The sequence below is a fragment of the Epinephelus lanceolatus genome, chromosome 19 (genome assembly GCF_041903045.1).
Source record: "Epinephelus lanceolatus isolate andai-2023 chromosome 19, ASM4190304v1, whole genome shotgun sequence".
In the NCBI taxonomy this organism is placed as follows: domain Eukaryota; kingdom Metazoa; phylum Chordata; class Actinopteri; order Perciformes; family Serranidae; genus Epinephelus; species Epinephelus lanceolatus.
In genome coordinates this window covers 20,777,611-20,797,887 of record NC_135752.1, presented here as the reverse complement: position 1 = coordinate 20,797,887, position 20,277 = coordinate 20,777,611, and the positions used below count along the sequence as shown (strand labels likewise).

Genomic DNA, 20,277 nt, shown 5'->3' with positions numbered 1-20,277 from the left:
TGAACGTCTACAGAATGTAATTCTTTACACAAAAATAAATTGTGCAATGGTTTTACTGGTCTGGCCCATCAGAGATCAAATTTGGCTGTATATGGCCCATGAACTAAAATGAGTTTGACACCGCTGGGATAGGCTAAAAAAAAAAAAAAACCACAAAGTCACACCCCATCCTTGGGTAAGTTAAGAACAGTCCCTAAGTTAGTAAATACAGGAAGCTGTTCATTAATAATTAATTATGTAGATATTAGGAACTATAAAAGTTTAAAACAGGACACCTACCAGAGTGAAAAATGTAGAAAATAGGGAATCCCAAATCGCACACGATATTAACTCTAAATATTTTCTTTACAAAACTACAGTGAGACTTTACTGACAAAGAAAGGCAAAACTTCAGTTTATCAGAACAAGAAAGAAATGTATTTATTTTGCATATTGTACAGGACAGTAATTCAGTGTACATCACGTTAGTATAAGCTGCGTAAAGTGCCTTTTGGGGGTTAGTACAATCATGTAAACCTTGTCATTCAGTATAAGAGCAAGAAACATCATCTCCGTAACTAGTGCATAGTTTGACAGAAAAACATGGCTCTTCCTCATACTTCATTCTTCATAACAGAGATATCTCCAGGGTACAGTAAGCAGCCTGTTAGCCATCAAATACAGTAATTAAGTCTGTCACGTTGGCAGCATTTGTATCAAAGCAATTTCTGGAAATAATTTTATGCTCAATATGAAAATAACAAATACACAGAACAGGTTGTTTCAACATCACACAAGTGTCAAAAATATTGCTAATCATCTTTTAGAAAAATGTAGAATTTCTTTGTAATCATTAACATCTTTGATTGCAAGTAATGTACAGCTCTCAGCTGAAACCGCAGCAGCTTCTGCAAGACTAACTGTACACAATATATTTAAATCTTCATCATTATTTATTCAATCTTGGGAAATATAAACCGTTTCAACCTTGTAAACTTTTACTCCAGTTATCTTTCATGATATAATCCACTGTGTTTTAAAGTTTCTGTTGTGGCCTTGTCAGATTACTGGGTCTGAACTGATTAGGTGCAGAGGGAATAAAGTGTCAGCTGTGAATCCACCTGGGCAGCTTACTTCATAGCGTTCAGGGACATGAGAATAGTCGGGTTCTCTTCCATGACACGCACAAGCAGGTTGTCGATGTACTGCTCCAGATCCGATATCTTCTTGTCTCTGTCTGCGAGCTGCGTTTCCTGTTTGATCACCAGGGAGATGAGTTCCTCCTGAGTCAGCTGGGAGAAGGGCCCTTTCAGCTCAGTGCCATTTACCTGTGAGAGTGCAGAAAACATGGAGACAATGTTTATGTAGACTAAGAACACAAATTGACACAACACCATTAATGGATGATTTGAATGTTGATGCTGTTTGATGAACCAGACAGACAAGCATTTACATATCAACACAGAAACCTTCCCTGAATAATTTAGAGATAGAAAATCAGCATAAATGCTTTGGCTAAAAAAAAAGTTACCTTTGTTTTCTCCTGAACTTCACAAAGGATTTCTGTGGATTTGTTCTCTTTTTCCCCTTGAACGGCTGAAACAGATCGCTGCTCCAAAGGATTAAGCGGTTTTACAGGTTGAAGCCTGCAAAGACAAAAAAAAAGAGAGAGACAAAAAGATAAAGGCACCTGCTAGACGGGAAGTGAAATGCTGAGTATGACTCAGTTATGATGCTGCATCATTTGTCTAAACAATGAAAGAGTAACCTTTAGTATTTTGCAATCACTAGTCAAACAGACTATGGTAGTTTTATTATCACTGCAAGCTCATTCATCCACACCACCCCTATCAGATACAACACAATTAATAATACAAGCAAAGGTGAAAGATGAGTGGGTATAAATTATAAATGAAAGGATGAATCAGAGAGGACTCTACATTAGAAGTGTGTGACGTGCAGGGGTGACACGTCCCCTTAACTTTTTCAGATGGCCGTATTCGACCCCTCCATGTTTTGCAGTCTGAAAACTAACATTGTCTCTGCTCTAGTCCATCTTTTTTTTTTTTTTTTTTCTCAGTAGCCCCTTTCTGATCAGGTTGCCCTGGTCCCTCAACACAGAACTTGTTGCCCTGGGCGACGTTTGAGCCGGTATGACTCTTGTGTCCGTGGTTTTACTCATGCCAAGGCAGGCTAGCTGCATTAAGAACCTTGCCTAAGGGTCCAGGTCCTGTCCTGACCGGAAACGAACACCACTCTTCCACGTCAAAGTCAGTAGTCGTAGTCAGTAGAGCTATCCAGGTGCTGACCAGATTAAGATCTTGTGGGACTTCCAGATCCAGACTGACAAACTGGTGACATCTAACCAACCGCACATCGTGTTGATCGACAAACAACAGAAGAAGGCAGTGGGGATAGATGTAGCAATCCCACACGACAGGAAGAAGGAACATGACAAGCTTGAAAAACACCAAGGGCTGAAAGAGGAGCTAGAAAAGATGTGGGGAGTAAAGGCAACAGTGGTGCCAGTGGTAATCGCAGCACTCGGGGCTGTGACCCCCAAACTGGGAGAGTGGCTCCAGCAGAGTCCAGGTACAACATCTGAGGTCGCTGTCCTAAAGAGTGCAGTCCTAGGAACAGCTAAGATACTGCGACTCCCAGGCCTCTGGTAGAGGACCCAAGCTTGGAGTACTTTCACACACTAGGACTAGACAGAAAACTTCCCTTCTCCTCTTTCTTCTCATGTGAACGGTCATGTAAAGCCCTGTGAGGCAAATTGTGATTTGTGATATTGGGCTTTATAAATAAAATTGATTGATTGATTGATTGGTTTTGCTCATTCAAACCAATTCTAACAGCTAGCAAGCTAAACATTAGAAAAAAGTCCAAATCCCCAAATTACAGAAGACGGAGGTCATGAATTTTTTTTATTTCATGACAGTGTAAGTGTTGTCTTCAGACAAAGCTATATTAACTTAACTAATATTACAAATCTTCATAGTGAGATCATGTTGGAATATTGGTATCATTTTGCAAATGTCTTCAAATTAGCTGGCCAAAGGGATATTGTTCAGTTGGGGTTATTTTTCAACATATTACAGTATGTCAACAATGGTAAGACAACCATTCATGCTCACAGTCACACCTACGAGCAATCACCAGTTACCCTAACTTGCATGTCATTGGACTGTGGAAAGAAGTCGGAGAACCCTGGGAAAACCCATTCTGACACGGAAAGTACATGCAAACTCCATATAGAAGGGCCCCAGTTGGACAGCGGGTTCAAACCCGGAGCCCTCTAGCTGTGAGGCAAGCCCCATGGAAGTATTTTTTGGGAATCACTGATTGTATGTGTAACTCGGCAGGAACAGATGATAGGCAGGAAGCATGTTGAAAGTGGAGAGGTGAGTGAATAAAAAGAAGCAATAACTGTACAGTATTTATAGGTGCCCTGGCAATGTAGTGAATATTTTTACTTTTTATGAAAGGCATCATGTTGGGAGCCAGCAGTGTGTGATCTGAGTTGCATAAATATCCTGCTGAGGAGCTAACTGTCTCACCTGCGTGATGCTACAGGAGGTCCTTCCTTCTTCCCACCTGCGTCCTCTCCAGCACTCTGCACCGTCGCAGGCTGGGACTCTTGTGGTGAAGCATCCTGGTCAGATGTAGGATTTACAGTCTCAGGGTCATGTGAACGGCTATCAGGTTCAGTCACACCTGTTTCATCTGTAACATTGCCTCCGTCAGTGTTTTGTCCGACTGAAGTGCTCAACGTTGCAGCTTTCAGTGCAGGAACTGGGGGAGCACGGGTCTTTGAGGATTTGATTTTAGCATGAGAGGCTGCATCTTTATCAGCAGCTTGTGACACAGCTGGGGGCCATTGTACTGAAGCAGTATTACCAGAGCTTGTTGTATCATCTAGGGCTGCATTTTCATCCTCGTCATCTTCAAATGGATTCAAGCCATAAACAATCGGGGCTTGTTTTGCCTCTGAGGCACATTTATTGGAAATGTTGCCATCAGAGGACGGGGCTGTTTTATGTTCAGATGGTGGCTCTTCTTCCGCAGAGCGCGGTCTAGACGGCGCAGGGCGTTTATTGTGTTTGGCTGCATTTGATGTTCCCCTGGTGGTGCTACTTTGCGTCAAGCTCTGGGTGTTCTTTGCATCTGTGGGAGACCTACTCAGAGGGGCGATCATTTGCACTAGGCGCTGAGGGAGAACACTGACAGTTTTGACGTCTTTGTCTTTACTCTGCTTGTTAATTTGTGCCAGATGGCGTGTAGATGCGTCCTGTTCCCTCTGACTCTGTCTCTCTGCTTGATTACTTCCTGGAGGCCGAGGAGCCGGTCGCTTCTCTCGTTGAGTGCTGATGGGATCTTTTTCATCAGTGGAAACAGGATTGCTCCTCACGGATGATGCAGCAGATTGAATCCTGGAAATGAGACACAGACAACTTGACATTTGAGCATAGTTAAGCGTTTAATTGAAAAGAGTCTCATGAGGAAAACAAAATAATACTTTTCTAGGATGATGTGAAGGAGATTAAAGATATTAAAATCTTAGAACCTTCTGTTGCAAAATAAGAAAACAAAGGACAACAGAATCTTCATTTGAAAAAGCAGTGCATAGTAAAGGGATTATAATGTAGTAAGATTGATTTTAGGGCTGCATTAATGATTATTTTCATTATCAATTAATTTGCTGATTATTTTCATGATTAACTGACTGATTGTTTAGTCTATAAACTGTCAAAACATTGTGAAAAAACCCATCACAATTTCCCAAAACCCTTTGAGTATTTGTTTGCTATCATGAATGACAAAAAAAGCAGCAAAATCTCACATTTAAAAAGCTAGAACCTGCAAATGTTTGACATTTTTGCTTGAAAACTGAATAAACAATTAAATATCAAAATAGCTGGTGATTAATTTTCTTTGGATCCACTTATCGTTGTAGTTTTCATTAATAAAAGAAAAAGAACAAATGCTTTGAATATAGCTAATGTAAAGAAAATCTCAACCTGAGAGATGAAAGAAATTACCATCCACCTTCACTGCCAAACTCAAACTAAGTGCTTCAAGTCATTTCACTCCCTGATCATATGACACCCACTCTAATGAGGTAAGACAGTACAATGGGTTCCCAATCTCAGCTGACACATGAAACATCCATGTGTCTGCACGCTCCTCACAAACGTACAAGAGCAAAGCTATGCAACTTTCATGAAGGTGTCAGCTTAAGGTTGCGTTCAAAGAGAACTGTTGCTGTGTTGTGACAGACTGAAAAACAGAAGACACATTCAGATAACGCTTTTTTTAGATGTAAATGACTCTGACTTCATATCATGTTTCATCATGCATTCATCAGGTTGTTTCACTACCTCCTTTGGCGCTCTGTTCTGTTAATTTTGTTTTATTTATACTATTTATATGCAACAAAACAATAAGGGTTGTTGTTTTTTGTTTACTTGTTTCTTATACAGGGTGTCTACAGATACAAATCAAATTTCAGATATTGTATACCTTTTTTATACCACCTTATATGAAATTTAAGACCAGGCCTGCAATGAAAATGCACATTATACATTTACGTGTGTGTGACACACATGGGTCAGTGCAGACAATAATGTCTGTAAAGACAATAATGTCAGTTCAAAATGAACATTAAGGTTTAGTTTTAGTTTAAAGTTTAGTTACATTAAAGTAAGTTTAATGTGTTTAATGTAAAGAGAAAACAAAATCTCATCACTGTCATAAATGCTATTTATTATTGCAATTCTTCGGTCTGTCCAATGATTGTTAACAGTCATTGGGTCTCTCAGGCTGGAGAAATTTTTGCGATAGTGTGACCGAAGATTTCTCCAGCCCTGATGAAGACCAACAGTGGTCGAAACATGTTGGCTTTTTAATGAGTTGGCCATTATATTAAAGGCTTTTTAATCTAATCTTTCCTTCCTCATTCTCATTTTTGTTTGGAGTGCCTGGATTCTTTTCCTGTTTGCAGTGTGACCAAAGACTTTTAAGATCCATCAAATCTGAATTTAAGACAATTTAAGACTTTTTAAGGACCTGTAAACTAGTACTGCAACGATTAGTCAACTAATCGATGACTAATCGACAATTAAAATAATCGGTGACTATTTTAGTAGTTGACTAATAGGTTTGAGTCATTTTTCATAGAAAAGTACTATAAAAGTAGCCCAAAATACTCTTATAGCAGCTTCTATACGTTCAAATATTGGCAGCTTTACACACTCTGCCATGATGGTGAACTAAAACCCTTTGGCGTGAGTACGAAACAAGACATTAGATGACATAATTTTGGGGTTTGGGAGAGACAGACCGACATTTTTCAACATTTTAACACATTTTTCGATAAAATGATTAGTCGACTAATCGAAGAAATAATCGACAGATTAGTCGACAATGAAAATAATCGTTAGTTGCAGCCCTACTGTAAACACACTGTTAAGTTATTTTTGGAGTTAAACATACTGTATCTATCACAGTGTCTTTGATTTACAAACATTTAGGAATGGGGGCCAGATTAGAAAATGTGAACATACCTGGAGGCCAGCTGCTTCTCATATCATATGGGTTATTAAAAAAAAAACAAAAAAACATACAAATGAGAAAACTCCACGGCTTCATCTTTCAGTCTAAAACTATTCAACTTTCCTCCACTCTATGGGAAAATCCTATGGCCCTTGCTGTCGACTTTACGCTTCTTTGCTGTTGCCATGTCTGCTGTCTAACAGGAAATATCTGCTGTTAGGTTAACTGCTTATTTGCTGTCTTTTCATGAGGAAACATACGTAGTACCTACTTGATGCATGTCCACAAACTGTATGATAGCCCTGCCATTGTGAGGTGAACGGAAACAATGTAAAGTGTTTCACCAAACAGATAAATAAAAAGAGGATTAACCAATATAGACCATTTAAAATCAGTCTATGAGCTGTGATTGGCCCCTGGACCAGACAGTGGACATGTCTGTAGTATAAGATTGCTTGGACTAACCTTTGTTGAGCAGTTGACACTTTGGCTGTGCTGCTGTCAGGTCCATCAGGTGAGTCAAGAATCTCCTCAGAAGGATCTGAGAAGTCTTCATCAAACGGGTTAGTAGAGGTGACTCCTGCAGGGCTCCTCTCAGCCACGTTAGGTTTCCTCCCTGGAGCTTTGGGTTTGGTTTTATTTTCCTTCTTCTTCTGTTCTGCATCTTTTGCCGACTTCTCCTTCTCCAGCTTCCTGGCCTCCTCTTCTCTCTTCTCCTTTTCAGCTTCCTTCTCCCTCCTGATCCTCTCCTCTTCCTCCATTCTCTTCCGTTCCTGTTCGTCTTGTCTCTTTTTTTCTTCTACCAGTCTCTCATGTTCTTCCTTTTCCTTCCTAGCCCTCTCCTCCTCCTCTTGTCTCCTCTCCTCCTCTTTCCTAATTCTTTCCTCCTCCTCCCTTCGTCTTTTTTCTTCTTCCTCAACTCTCCTTCTTTCTTGTTCTTCTAGCTTCCTCTTTTCTTCTGCTAACCTCTCATGCTCTTCCTCTTCTTTTCTCCTCCTCTCTTCCTCTAGCCTTATCCTTTCCTCTTCCTCCCTTCTAGTCTTTTCTTCTGCCTCAATCCTTTTTCTTTCTTCCTCTTCTTGCTTCCTCTTTTCCTCTACCAATCTCTCAAACTCTTCCTTTTCCCTCCTCGCCCTCTCCTCCTCCTCTTTTTTCATCCTTTCCTCTTCCTCCCTTCTCCTCCTTTCTTGTTCCTCAAGCCTCCTCTTTTCCTCACGCTCCTCTTCTTGTCTTCTCATCATCTCTTCTTCTCGCCTCCTCTTCTCTTCCTCAGCCCTTTTCTCCTCCTCCTTCCTTCTTTTTTCTTCCTCTTGTCTCCTCTTTTCTTTTGCTAATTTAAGCTCTTCTTCCTCTTGTCTCCTCCTCTCTTCCTGTGCCCTTTCCTCCTCCATCCTAATCCTTTCCTCTTCCTCCCTTTGCCTCTTTTCTTGTTCCTCAAGCCTCCTCTTTAACTCAAGCCTCCTCACCATCTCCTCTTCCTCATGTCTCCTCCTCTTCTCTTCCTCAGCCCTCTCCTCTTCCTCCTTTCTAATTCTCTCTTCTTCAATCCTTCTTTCTTGTTCCTCTAGTCTCCTCTTTTCCTTCTCCAATCTCTCATGCTCTTCCTCTTCCCTCCTTAGCCTCTCCTCTTCCTCTTGTCTCCTCATCTCCTCCTGTGCCCTCTCTTCTTCCTCTCTTTGCATTTTTTCTTCCTCAATTCTCCTTCTTTCTTGTTCCTCGAGTCTTTTCTTTTCCTCTCTTAATCTTTCACATTCTTCCTCTTCCCTCCTTAGCCTCTCATCTTCCTCTTGTCTCCTCCTCTCCTCCTGTGCCCTCTCTTCTTCCTCTCTCTGCCTTTTTACTTCTTCAATTCTCCTTTTTTCTTGCTCCTCTTGTTTTCTCTTTTCCTCTCTTAATCTTTCACGCTCTTCCTCTTCCCTCCTTAGCCTTTCCTCTTCCTCTTGTCTCCTCCTCTCTTCCTGTGCCCTCTCTTCTTCCTCAATTCTCCTCCTTTCTTGTTCCTCCTGTCTCCTCCTCTCTTCCTGTGCCCTCTCTTCTTCCTCAATTCTCCTTCTTTCTTGTTCCTCTTGTCTCCTCTTTTCCTCAGTTAATCTTTCACGCTCTAATTCTTCTATCCTAACCCTCTCCTTTTCCTCTTGTCTCCTCTTCTCCTCCAGAGCTCTCTCTTCCTCTTCCATTCTAATCCTTTCCTCTTCCTCCTTTCTAACTTTCTCCTCTTGTCTCCTCTTCTCCTCTGCAAGCTCTTCCTCTTGTCTCTTAGCCCTCTCCTCTTCCTCTTCTTTTCTCCTCCTCTCCTCCTCCATCATAATCGTTTCCTCTTCCTCCCCTCTTAGTTCACCCACATCCTCTTTTATATTTTCCTCCTCCTCCTCCTCCTCTGTCCATGGTGAATATTGCCTCACCCCCCTTAGTGAATCAACAGATGGAGGAGAGCTTTCAGGGACCTCCTCCATGGATCCGTGGCCTGAACTGGCAATACTGAAGTTTGAGCCGATGCGAGAGGTCCGAGGCAGCGGCTCTTCACAGTATACATGACTGCCATTGATGCACAGGTTACTCTGCTCCACAGTGCCCTGTTTTTGGTGACCAGAGGGGGAATCCTTGTTGCCTGAGCTGCCTGAGCGTTTATGTATCTTGAACTTGAACTTCTTTTTACCTGGAAGGACATGAGATAGTTAACATGCATTTAAAACACAGAGGACTAGAGAAAATAAATGAAATAATGGTCATAAAATAAACCTTCAGAGGAATCCACATTGAGACCAGACGACTGGCTGCCGCTAAGTGAGGAGTTCTTCGCAGGCAGAACAGACATGGACTGGGACATGTTCTTCTGCAGGTTAGACTTGGGAGAAAACAAAGACTTCATTTTATGTTTCTTCTTTTTTTCATCCTTGCCCTCAGCGACCTCACCGTCCCCGTTCTCCTCCCCCTCGCTGTCTGTTAGAACCTGAGTTAAGGACGGCACCATGTTGGACGCGGTGTCCGATTCCTTTTTCTTGCCACGAACTTTGTCCTTGAACTTGCCCAGGCGAGATCTGGATTTGCCGGCAGCGGAGAGGTCGAACATGCTGGCCGTCATATTGTTTCTCATGAACTGGATGTTCACAAGCACCTCTCCTCTGTCTTTATCTGCCTTGCCAGTCTTGTCCAGCAACTTGAACCATCTGTTAAAGAGAGGAGCCTTATTAGAAAAACATTTTTGAATGCATATTCACAGATACATAATCCCCAAATGTCTGATTAATTGTGCAAACATTATTTCAAAACTATAGAACACATTCTATGTATTATCCGGGATGTCATCCAAGGTTAAAAACATCCTTGGACCTGCAATAACTGATTTTTGGCCACTTGGGGGCAGTGGAAATGAGACATAATCACACTTTATGTTGATATGGCAAACTTTTACAAATCGAGCAGATACAAAGCAATATTATCATTAATTTCGAGTTGAGTTTGTGTGCACCTGTTGAATCCTAGTCCAGTATTCACTCTCTTGTAGCTCTGTTTTTGGTCTCTACCAACTCCTGAGAGAAAAATCTGGCTTTTAAGCTGCTGGCAGGTGGTGTAATGTGGGTTTCTGGAGCTTTTTTGGCTGAAAACAGCTGCCTGCTGCTGATGAAAATGACACTATGAGAGCTTGTGAGATTGAACAAATAAAGGAAAAGTTAAAGGTCAGAGAATTCAATGATGAAACTCTCCAAAAAGCATGTGCTAACTTTTAAATCTAATGCTCCATACAATAACTGCAACAACAAAGCAACAATGTCATTCATTTCAGGTTGAGCTTGTGTGCACCTGGTGAATCCTAGTCCAGTATTCATTCTCTTGTAGCTCTGGTTTTGGTCTCTACCAACTCCTGAGAGAAAAACCTTGACTTATAGCTGCTAACAGGTAGTGTAATGTGTTTTTTTAGGAGCTTTATAGCCAAAAACAGCTGCCTATGCTGCTAAAAAATGACACATTAAGAGCTTGTGAGATTGAATGAATACAGGAAAAGCTGAAGGTCAGAGAGTTCAATGATGAAACTCTCCAAAAAGCCTGTGCTTATATCACTTTGCTAACTTTTAAATCTAATGTTCCACTCAATAACTGCTATAACAAGGTGTCACAGAGAGGAGAGTTGTATTAATGGGGCATACTGCCCCTACAGACTATTATTGGCTGTCTACTGAATGGCTTACAGTAAACAGATTGAGATTCATGTACATTATGTTGATGTTAAGTCCTCGTCTGCCTTTTCTTGGAAACTATGACCCATCCCGTAGCAAATGGAGAATGACTCAGCAGTGACTTCAATGTTTTTGGAAAGTCTGTGAGGATCTAACCACAACCAGCAAACCAACCATGAAGGAAAAAAGTCCTCTTCTGCCTGCGGCAGCCTCCAATGTGGGGAAGTTATGAATGCTTGTACTGTGTGTACTGTTTTGCACCAAAAAATGATAGTTGTTCCCTTTTCCTGCGATGCATCGCATGATTAAAATCCTAATAAAAAGTACTTGTTCAGATCAGACATGTAGCATAGATTATACTGAGCAGGCTCTCTGATAGCTTGTGACCCACTATGCCTTGGAGAGGTATCACAATTGATTTTATCATATACAGTACTGCATGTTCCCAGACATCTGACCCTGAAGGAGAGAGTTGTTATCAAACTAGATTAGTCCTCACAAAGCCTAAACTGGTCGGGTTCACAGGAAACTGACTCATCATCATCCTGTAACCACCACATCTAGATGAAGCTTGACAGTGAAATACCAAGATGAAAGCCAAGATACCCTACATAAACACTGGTTACAACTTCAAAGTTGCAACCTAAACGTTAAGTCCTGGGATAACATGTAGAAAAGTCTAAACCAACTCAGTAAGATGGCCACTGAGACCAGCTGTTGCAATGTCTGCACCTGCGTCATGGTCCAACTCTGACAGAAGGGTCTCAGAATAAGCAGAATACTTCAACAGAACAGCAAAAAGGAGCAGTCAGCATAAAAAGTGCCTATCAGGCAGAAATCTGAGGCCAGCTCACCACTGAACAAACAACTCCAACTGAAATCTGGATTCCTGGGGAAATGAGGAAATGAGGAAGGGGCCGTGGGTGCATTTTTGCGTGTGTGTGTGTGGGCCAAGCGCACAATTCTGTGTTATGGCAACATCATAAACTGCCTGTTCTTGCAATGTGAAACATGAAAGTTATCTTCTCAATGAATATATGTGGTCAAAAATGTTTTTAAAAACTGAAAAAGCAACATGCAATTTTGTGATCGTCTAAATCATGTTTTGTGTTTTTGTGCCATAAACAGTATTTCCCCCCTTCATGTTAACCTAACACCTCTCCCTGAGCTGCATATAATACAGACCCAACAGTGTCTTCCTCTCGGTGGTACGGAGTCAGATAAGACGTTAACGTTCACCCTCCTCCTCCTCCTCTTCCCTCAGCAATGCTTCAGATGTGTTGCACAAACAAATTAGGGAGAAAAACGTCTTTTCCTGAAAGTTAAACGGGCGAGACTGCTGTTACAACTCCCCTGCCCCCTACTGCAGATGAGTAATGGGATGTGATCTGCAAATCTAAGGCCCTAAGTTCATAAGAATTCCTCTGTGAGCCTTCACGTTTCGCCTGATGAACGTCCTTCAATAAAACAGTGCTAGATCGATATTGCAGTTATTTTTCATGCAAATGAGACAGTGTTGTGTAGCTGTTATGTTCTTGCTCCCATGCATAGTGACACAGGGATGTGTGGGACAAAGTTATAAAAACAATATTTCATCCCGTCCCTCTGTAGCATCGCATCATCCTTTGGAATACACTCATTGTCAGAGCAGTCATACAATTATTCTCCCTATTACAACGGCCAAACAATACAAATGATAGTTTAGAGAAGGCTGGCTGATGGCTCACAACATAGCAGGCTTTAGTATGGAAGGGCTTGACATGATTTTAAAGGGACAGTTCAGCCCAAAATCAAAAACACATATTTTTCCTCTTACCTGTAGTGCTATACACCGATGAGCCAAAACATTAAAACCACTGACAGGTGAAGTGAATAACTTTGATTATTTTGTTCCAATGCATTGTTCTGCTGGATAACCTTTGGTTCTGGCATTCATGTTGATACCACCTGACATGTTCCACCCACTCAAACACTGTTACAGTACTCCCCAATGGCAGTGGCCCCCCAGCAGGATAATGCACCATGCCACACTGCAAACATCACTCAGGAATGGCCTAAGGAATGTGACAAAGACCTCAAAGTGTCAACCTGGCCTCCAAAATCCCCAGATCCCAATCTGAGTGAGCATCTGTGGCACATGCCATTAACCCACCTCACAACCCACTGGACTAAATGGATCGGCTGCCAACGCACTGGTGCCAGACACCACAGGAAACTCCCAGAGATCCTGTGTCCATGCCTCGACAGGTCAGAGCCAAGTCCGATCCAAGGAGGCCCCACCTTGGATTAGGGTTACATCTGGGGTACGGGCACATCACAAGAATCCTTGAGCAGATTGGGACCTGTGGAATTTAGCAGCCAGGTTGACACCTTGAGCTTTTTGTCTTGCTCCACAGGCCATTTCTAAACAATTTTTGTAGTTTGGCATGCTGCTTTTTTCTGCTGGGGGGCCACTGCCATTGGAGAGTACTGTTGCCATGGGGGCGGGGGTACTTGGCCTGCAACAGTGTTTGAGTGGGTGGAACATGTCAGGTGGTATCCACATGAATGCCAGAACCAAAGGTTTCCCAGCAAAATAATCAAAGTTATTTACTGTCAGTGGTTTAAATGTTTTGGCTGATCGGTGTATATCAATGTAGATGGTTTGGTGTGTATTGAAATGTTTCGGAGATATCAGCCATAAAGATGTGTGCCTTCTCTCCAATATAATGGAAGTAGATGACACTCCTTTGTGGTGCTCAAAAATGCCAAAAAATAAATAAATAAAAAAACACATTTGAAAAATTCAACAGCAATGTCTCTTTTCAGAAATCACGACACGGTTCCTCAAGATAATCCACAGACTGTGCTGTGAGCAGTTTTATTAAGGAACTATTTTCTTTCTACCAAACTACACCCACCAACTACATCCCTGCGCAGAAGGAAACGTGCATCTACTCGTGTATAAGAGGCTCCCGAGCAAGATGTAAATACTAAATGGCTGAGCTGTAACATTAGCTACCTCAGTGGTGCTAGAAGAAAGAAGAAGAGAATAAAGAAAACTGTTCTGTAAGATTCTCTTGAGTAACTGGGTTATGATTTCTGGAAAGAGACTTTGCTGATGAGTTTTTCAAATGTATTTTTTGGGCACTTTAAGCACCACAAGACCAGTGCCATCTAGTTATATTGTATTTGAGGGAAAGCAGACATCTCTACAGCTGTTATCTCCAACACTCTACAACTGACACCAAAACAATCTCGATCGATAAGTAGCACTACAGATAAGAGGAAGAATTTTACTTTTGATTTTGGGGGTGAACTAAGATACTGAACAATAATAACACTGTATGCTGTACAATATTTTTTATTATACTGAAATGTACAGTATATTCACAGCCCTGAGTTTTGAACAACTATCGTGCTTGACACGTGCCACTGACAGTGATGCATCCTACATGGAATAAAAAAGAGAAGTTGTAAGCTAGTTCAGTTTAAACAGAAGGGAAGTTGCGAAAGTGTTTGGGCGTTAGCTGGTTGGGGTAGTAAGCGGTGTGCAGGAGGAGGAATTAAAAGCAGCTTTCACTTATCAGCGCCTGGGTGATAATAAAGATGCCCTTGCTTAAACTCAGTAATCTCACACCCCTCTGTGAAGGATGGAAAGTGTTCTGCTTTGCTGCACAGACAGAGCCACAGGAGCACAATGCATGACTCAACATTCTGTAAATGTATTCGACTTTCTGCACACACACATCCTTCCTTGTGGAGCCTGAACGACTGATAAGACAATGCTAGGCTCGAGCCTTTCTTATCACGGAGCACAGCTGTGTGAGTAGACTCGACAGTGATAATGACCAAAGACCAAGACTGTCCAGGACTCTTTGTTCCAGCCCACATCCAGGATTCAGAAGAGCCAAAATGAAGGCCTGTGCAAACGAAAATCCCTTTCCAGCCAAAACCAATCACCATACATCGTGCTTACAGTAAAGCTGTTTGAAATGACAAAATGCTGGATGAAAGCTGTACTTGAGAATGACCTTACTGCAGATTTCTTAATATCCTTAATGCCTCTATAGGAGGTATGAATGTTTGTTTTGACAACAGGGGGCCTATTTTTTGGTATCCAGGGTTCACAGCGCAGGTGCTCTCAGGCCTGACCGCAGATTTTGGTGATAGAGTGCTGCAGAAATGAGTCCTAAAATGTGGAAATGAGTTATCATCTTTGCACTACCAGTACCCTTGTCTCAAAGTCAATGTGTTTTTTGTTTGATGGCTGAAATAAAACCTGTGGTTAACACAAGCTTAAGAGGTTTTCACATTTCATTCTACGACATAAAATATGTCTCGTGAATATTGATACTTTTATATGTCTTTAAAGAGGCGGTTAGCTGACAAGTGGCTGAAGTACAGAATGTCATTATGCCGAGCACGGTTTTCCAGCCCCGTTGTGGTGACAATGTTGAAGTCATGCAACCCTAGTGTAGTTCGTCCATAGCTTAATTTTAGCTTTTTACTTCTGGCAATTGCATTTACGCTTCAAAAATCATACAAGCTGTGTTCATTTGTGAAGATTATCTCGCTCAACAAAAGGTTTACGTATCAAACTTCTGTTTGTCATAATTCATATACCCCTGGCTTTTTGTCGAGGGAACAAGGGTGACTAACTTCCAGGTCGGCCTACACAAAGGTAAAGGTCATCCCTCCAGCACTCTATAGCAGAGGCACTACAATGAATGTCAGTCAGCTGGTGTAGGTGTTACGATATCACAGAAGACCTGTCACAGTAAGAAAAGCACAGGTACCAACAATAAAATGTGATTGTAAAGGAATGTTCTGTTCATGTCCACCTGTGCTGTCTAAATGTTTCTACAGACAGTTGAGTGTAAACGTTAATAACAGTAGTTCCTTCTTTAACGAGCAATATGTGTTCAAAATGAGTAAAACTTGGTGGAATTCAGCTAACACAGTGCACCTCAAACAGAGCTGTTGTATTGGCAGGTTGTGGACTGTGCCTGTATGTCGGGGGTCAGTCCAGACACAGTGGTCTTGCTAAAAGAAAACTGACCTTGCTAGACTGCCGCTGTTGCCATCACTGTTTACTTTGCACAGATAAAAACAGTCAGGAATGTGAGGCTCAAGCTGGATTTAAACCTCAGAGTCAAGGTGCACTCACCCAGCTCACAGAGGACTACAGAAAGATCAACAGAAAACAAGTGGAGCATTTACTCAACACCGGCAAAAGTCCCTGCTGATTTTACAAAAAAAAAGACATCCTCATAAAACTAAATGCGTGTATAAAAATGCCAAATTTTGCAGCAGTGGTCAAGGGAAACCAGAATCTGATTTTTAAAGGACACGTTGCCAAAAAGAGCAGATGTCATCAGAGGTACACACAGTGCAAAATCCAAAACCATGCACGATTAAACATGCAGCGTACAGCCAGGTTAAGTTCAGCTTAGCATGCTGAGGGAGTTGGACACCAACCAAACCCGAAGCGAAGCACGCAGAACAGTATGAAAAAGTGTGAGACCAATGCATTTTAATCATAGCTCACTTCATGCCCTCATATCTGAAAGATTTCTCACAGTGACTGTCACAAAAAACATTAAAGTGAGTTAGCTGCTGCTCTGTTTTATGAAAGATTTACCATAAAATGAGCAGACGGCAAATCTCTACTGTTTTAGGAGCAATACATAAGCAGTAATGAACCTCAAATCTTGCGACGGACTACATAAAAATTCATGCAGCGACAGAAGACATCAAACAGAGCAGACAAACCTTAACAACAACAAACAATTATGGGGAAGGTGGGAGAAGGAAGTGTGCGTACGTGCGTGGTTGTGCATTAGGCTGGTATGCAGTCTGCTTTTGTATAATACCAGTCACACGGTGGGAGCTTGAAACACTCAGCAACAGCTTAGCAAACAAAACATTTTCCATTCTTACTGAACTACAGACTCGGCTGACGAGCCTTGTGTTTCAGACTTCAACTAGGACATCATGAATCAAAATGTTTTAGCTTTTGTTCGACCAACTGAAGAGGATATTTTCTGCTTTAAGGAGCAAGTATAATTGCTATTACAGAGACCATACAGTACCAGCAAGGCCTGTAAAACCTGATCACCGCGGTTAATCACGTCACTACTGTGCTCACTGTGAATGCAGTGTAATGAGAATCTAAAGGTTTTACGTTTCATCTAAGCATCCTCACAAAAATGTGCTTCCTCTGGCACAGGTGAAGGTGAAGTCTGAGGAATCTGTCTGTTGTTGACGGGTTCAGTGAATGAAAGAGTGAATCCTCTTGACTCGCGTCTTTCGCCTGAGTAAGTAATGCTGATTGGCATCCTTGAAGGCTGCTGCCCAGGGAGCAAATCCCTTAAGCTGCACCGGAGCGAGTGGGCAACATTCATAAGTCAAACCCACCAAAGCGGGTCTGTGTAGTGATGCATGGCTGTGTGTGCTCAAATACCTCACCTCAGTGGGAAAAAAAAAGGTGCAAATATCACAGAGGGAACTCACTTTCAGAGAGTCTTTTCAAAGGCACAAATTTAGGGAAATACATAAAGCAACACTAAGCTACAGTTTCCACAGAAGCTGCATATTTTCATTATTAAAAACTTGGTTTGTCATTATGGATTAAATGGGGATTAAGGCGTTTCGTCCTGCCAGACCATAAAGCTGCAGTATGACTGCACTGTTCCCCTGCGGTGCAGATGAAAATCAAAGTTGCTCAGTCTTCATTTCACCCCCTATGATTTCCTCATTTACATGCAGTTAAGAGCTAAGAGAAACATCTGCCCAAAAATAATTCAGTATGCAAAGAACACACAATCCTGTACTCAGAGGACTGAAAGCCTAAAAGAAACAGTAGTGTTTTACACACTCATGTGGGTTATTTTTAAAGAAGAAAAACGCTTTTTGTATAAGCAACACTTTTTCCTTTGACTCATCCGTCTTCAGGGTCAGCTGCGGACGAATTTGATGCTCAAAGAAACTTCAACAGGATGATTTCTTGTGAACCACCAAGCTATCCCACCAAGAGAAAAGCTAAATAATGATTTCTTTAAATTCAAGGCTTAGTTGATTTATTGATTAGATGACTTCCTCACAAGTGGTTCCAGATGCTTAAATGTGATTATTTCCGGTTTTCTGGGGTCTTCTGTGATGATAAACAAAAAAAATCTTTGGTTTGTGGACAGTTGCTCAACAGTCCCGCCCCCAATTCAATTCAATAGAGCTTTATTTATCCCTGAGGAAATTCTTGTGCCAGAAAATGCTTCAGATACCAGTAACACTACAGTAAGTGCAGTAACCACAATTTAACATTCACAACCAGTAACAAGCAGAATAACAAGTGGCTTCCCAAGTCAGGCTCACTCACTGGGTTCAGTTTTAGAAACAAAAGAGTATTAAATATCGGTAAAATATACAGATATGGAAGATAAGAAGTGTTTTCAAGGAGCAAAAGCAAAAACAGTGCCAATAATTAACTAAAATGGTGGAAAAAGCAGACTGCACCTGATAATCAATGTTATATTACAAGGAGGGGCCCCCTTGATACAATTGTCACCCCAGTAAAAATAACTGAAGGCTTTATTACTGTCTTTGAGAGGCTATGGTGTACACATTTTTAAGCAAGCACAAAGGTAGTGGTAGAAACTAGACAACTTAAGGCATCCATTGGTACCAACCATATCAGCATAGCTTGCCAGGAAGGGGGCTAAACGCGCCAAAAGGTAGGCTACAGTTCGGCGAGGGAACAACGTCCGGGTTCATCCCAAGAACCTAATAATTAGTTCTATGGGTACCCATGAGTATCCCTTAAATTTGAGGAGGTTTTTCCCAGTAATTTTTTTGTTCCTTACAATCAGTGTTCTTCAAACTTAAGCTGTATGTTTGTCCTTATAGGGACAAGGACAACCAGCCTATCTGATGATCAATGAGTTGCCTTACATGGGTAGATACGAACACATTAAAACAGGACTGTTGTGGATCTCAACATCTTAACAGTATTAGGTTTAGTCTATCACCTGTAAAATAAGAAACCAAAGTATATCAGTATGCAATTTCTTAACTCTCTACATTGACATAGTTTTTTCATCTAGTCTATACACTTCAATAGTATAAGCAAAATCCAAACATTCAGTTATGGCTTTTGGTTCTTGTGTGCCAAGATTTTCAATGGCTCACATGGCCACCCCTATGAAAAATGTCTGGGAGCGCCACTGTTGGTCAAACAAAACAAGGCATTAAAGGACTTCCAATGATCTTGTAATAGAGAGTTTGTGTACTTGCTGACATACACAATTAATTGAGAAAATAATCTCTAAATTACACTAACATCGATTTACACATCACATACTCACATTTTCTGCTCCTAAATGGATACTGCTATTGCTGTTTTTTTGCTGATGCAATCAAACATACTTTGCTGTTAGTGGTTTTCTGTATTGTTCTTTATCTTTCTAAACTTCTGAGTTCTTAACAGCTTTGTGAAAATTTCATTAGGTGGAGGTTTCACATAAGCCCTCTGGGTTTTTAGTTTCTCCCTGCACTGTATTTAATTATCCATTTATTTATTGCCTGTTTTTGTGTTTTCTTTATGCAAAACAATAAACTATACTGGACTAAATTAATTGATAGTAGAATAATGGCTGGTTGCAGCCCTTATATAATCCATCCATCTGTTCATCTAACTTTTTACATTATTTCTACCCATTAAAGAGCCTTTAGATTCCTGCTGTGTGCACTCACTCGGTCTTGTTGCGGGTTTTGTCCTCACTAAGCTGCAGCAGGTTGATGACAGCCTGTCCCAGCAGTTTGTCTGGACCCACCAGGGCCCGGTGCAGGACGTGGACATGCAGCACGCATCGCTCCGTGCCTCCTCCACCTCCTCCTCCTCCGGGCAGATCGAAAGCGGCCTCCTCCTTCCACACCGGCGCCACGCACTTCTCCACCACCGACGTCTGAAACTTCTCCTTGCCCACTTGCATGAGTGCGTACGCATCGTTGGTGCCGCTTTTCCCCTTCGTCCTGAGGCCTCTGGCTTGCTGCACCGTTACCTGGACGCTTGTGGGACACCACTGCTGCTGATCCGCCAGAGACATGCTGACACCACTTGTTGCTGGATTCATACAGCGCAGAGATTAGATCCAAAAACAAAACGCGCTAAGGTCCACCATCAGCTCACCGTGAGAGTGGGCAGAAGCTGGGGAAAGTCTTCCCGTGAGCTTCGAGGGAACTTGAGGAAACAGCTGATTGGGCGTGGTTAGCACCGAGAGGGGGCCTTGGTTAAGACGAGACACTCCCCCAGATTAACAGATTACATGAAACGAATCCGACACACACTGCTGCTTGGCCCATTCACACCACAACAATCATTTAGTGGAGCCAAAAGGCCACACCTGATGCTTGCTGACACCTGTCAGACTGCATCAGCATCACATCAGCTGCATTCAAATAAAGACAAGACTGATGGATTGATTTGGAGACTCGCTTAAATTCACAGTTTTAATCTTCTAGTCCCTTGGTTGATTTAGTCTTTCATTAAAGACATGTTAATGAATATTTTAGTGTGTTCTGTAATAATTTA

At 41.7% G+C, this 20,277-nt stretch overlaps 1 protein-coding gene across 2 annotated transcripts; it reads right to left on the bottom strand.

The window, feature by feature from the left end:
- Positions 1-394: 394 nt before the first annotated feature.
- Positions 395-19,925, bottom strand: LOC117269814 (uncharacterized). Of its 2 annotated transcripts, XM_033647149.2 has the most exons (7): positions 19,440-19,578; positions 10,004-10,149; positions 9,274-9,701; positions 7,000-9,190; positions 3,540-4,412; positions 1,511-1,625; positions 395-1,307 (listed from the first exon to the last, which is right to left on the bottom strand). In XM_033647149.2, exons 3-7 carry the CDS (start codon positions 9,626-9,628, stop codon positions 1,110-1,112), a joined length of 3,732 nt encoding a protein of 1,243 aa, XP_033503040.2. In that variant the 5' UTR covers positions 9,629-9,701; positions 10,004-10,149; positions 19,440-19,578; the 3' UTR covers positions 395-1,109. The 2 variants fall into 2 exon arrangements, with proteins under 2 accessions (XP_033503040.2, XP_033503039.2); XM_033647148.2 differs by lacking the exon at positions 10,004-10,149 and having other exon boundaries at positions 19,440-19,925.
- Between the last annotated feature and the right edge of the window lie 352 nt (positions 19,926-20,277).

What these genes read in the sequence shown, in the direction of transcription:
- LOC117269814 (XM_033647148.2), bottom strand. Translation starts at nt 19,819, where the DNA reads ATGAATCCAGCAACAAGTGGTGTCAGCATGTCTCTGGCGGATCAGCAG. An exon ending in CCTCCTGTAGCATCACGCAG is followed by an intron (nt 1,626 to 3,539) that starts GTGAGACAGTTA and finishes TTGTCTTTGCAG; the next exon opens with GCTTCAACCTGTAAAACCGC. An exon ending in AAGTTCAGGAGAAAACAAAG is followed by an intron (nt 1,308 to 1,510) that starts GTAACTTTTTTT and finishes GCACTCTCACAG; the next exon opens with GTAAATGGCACTGAGCTGAA.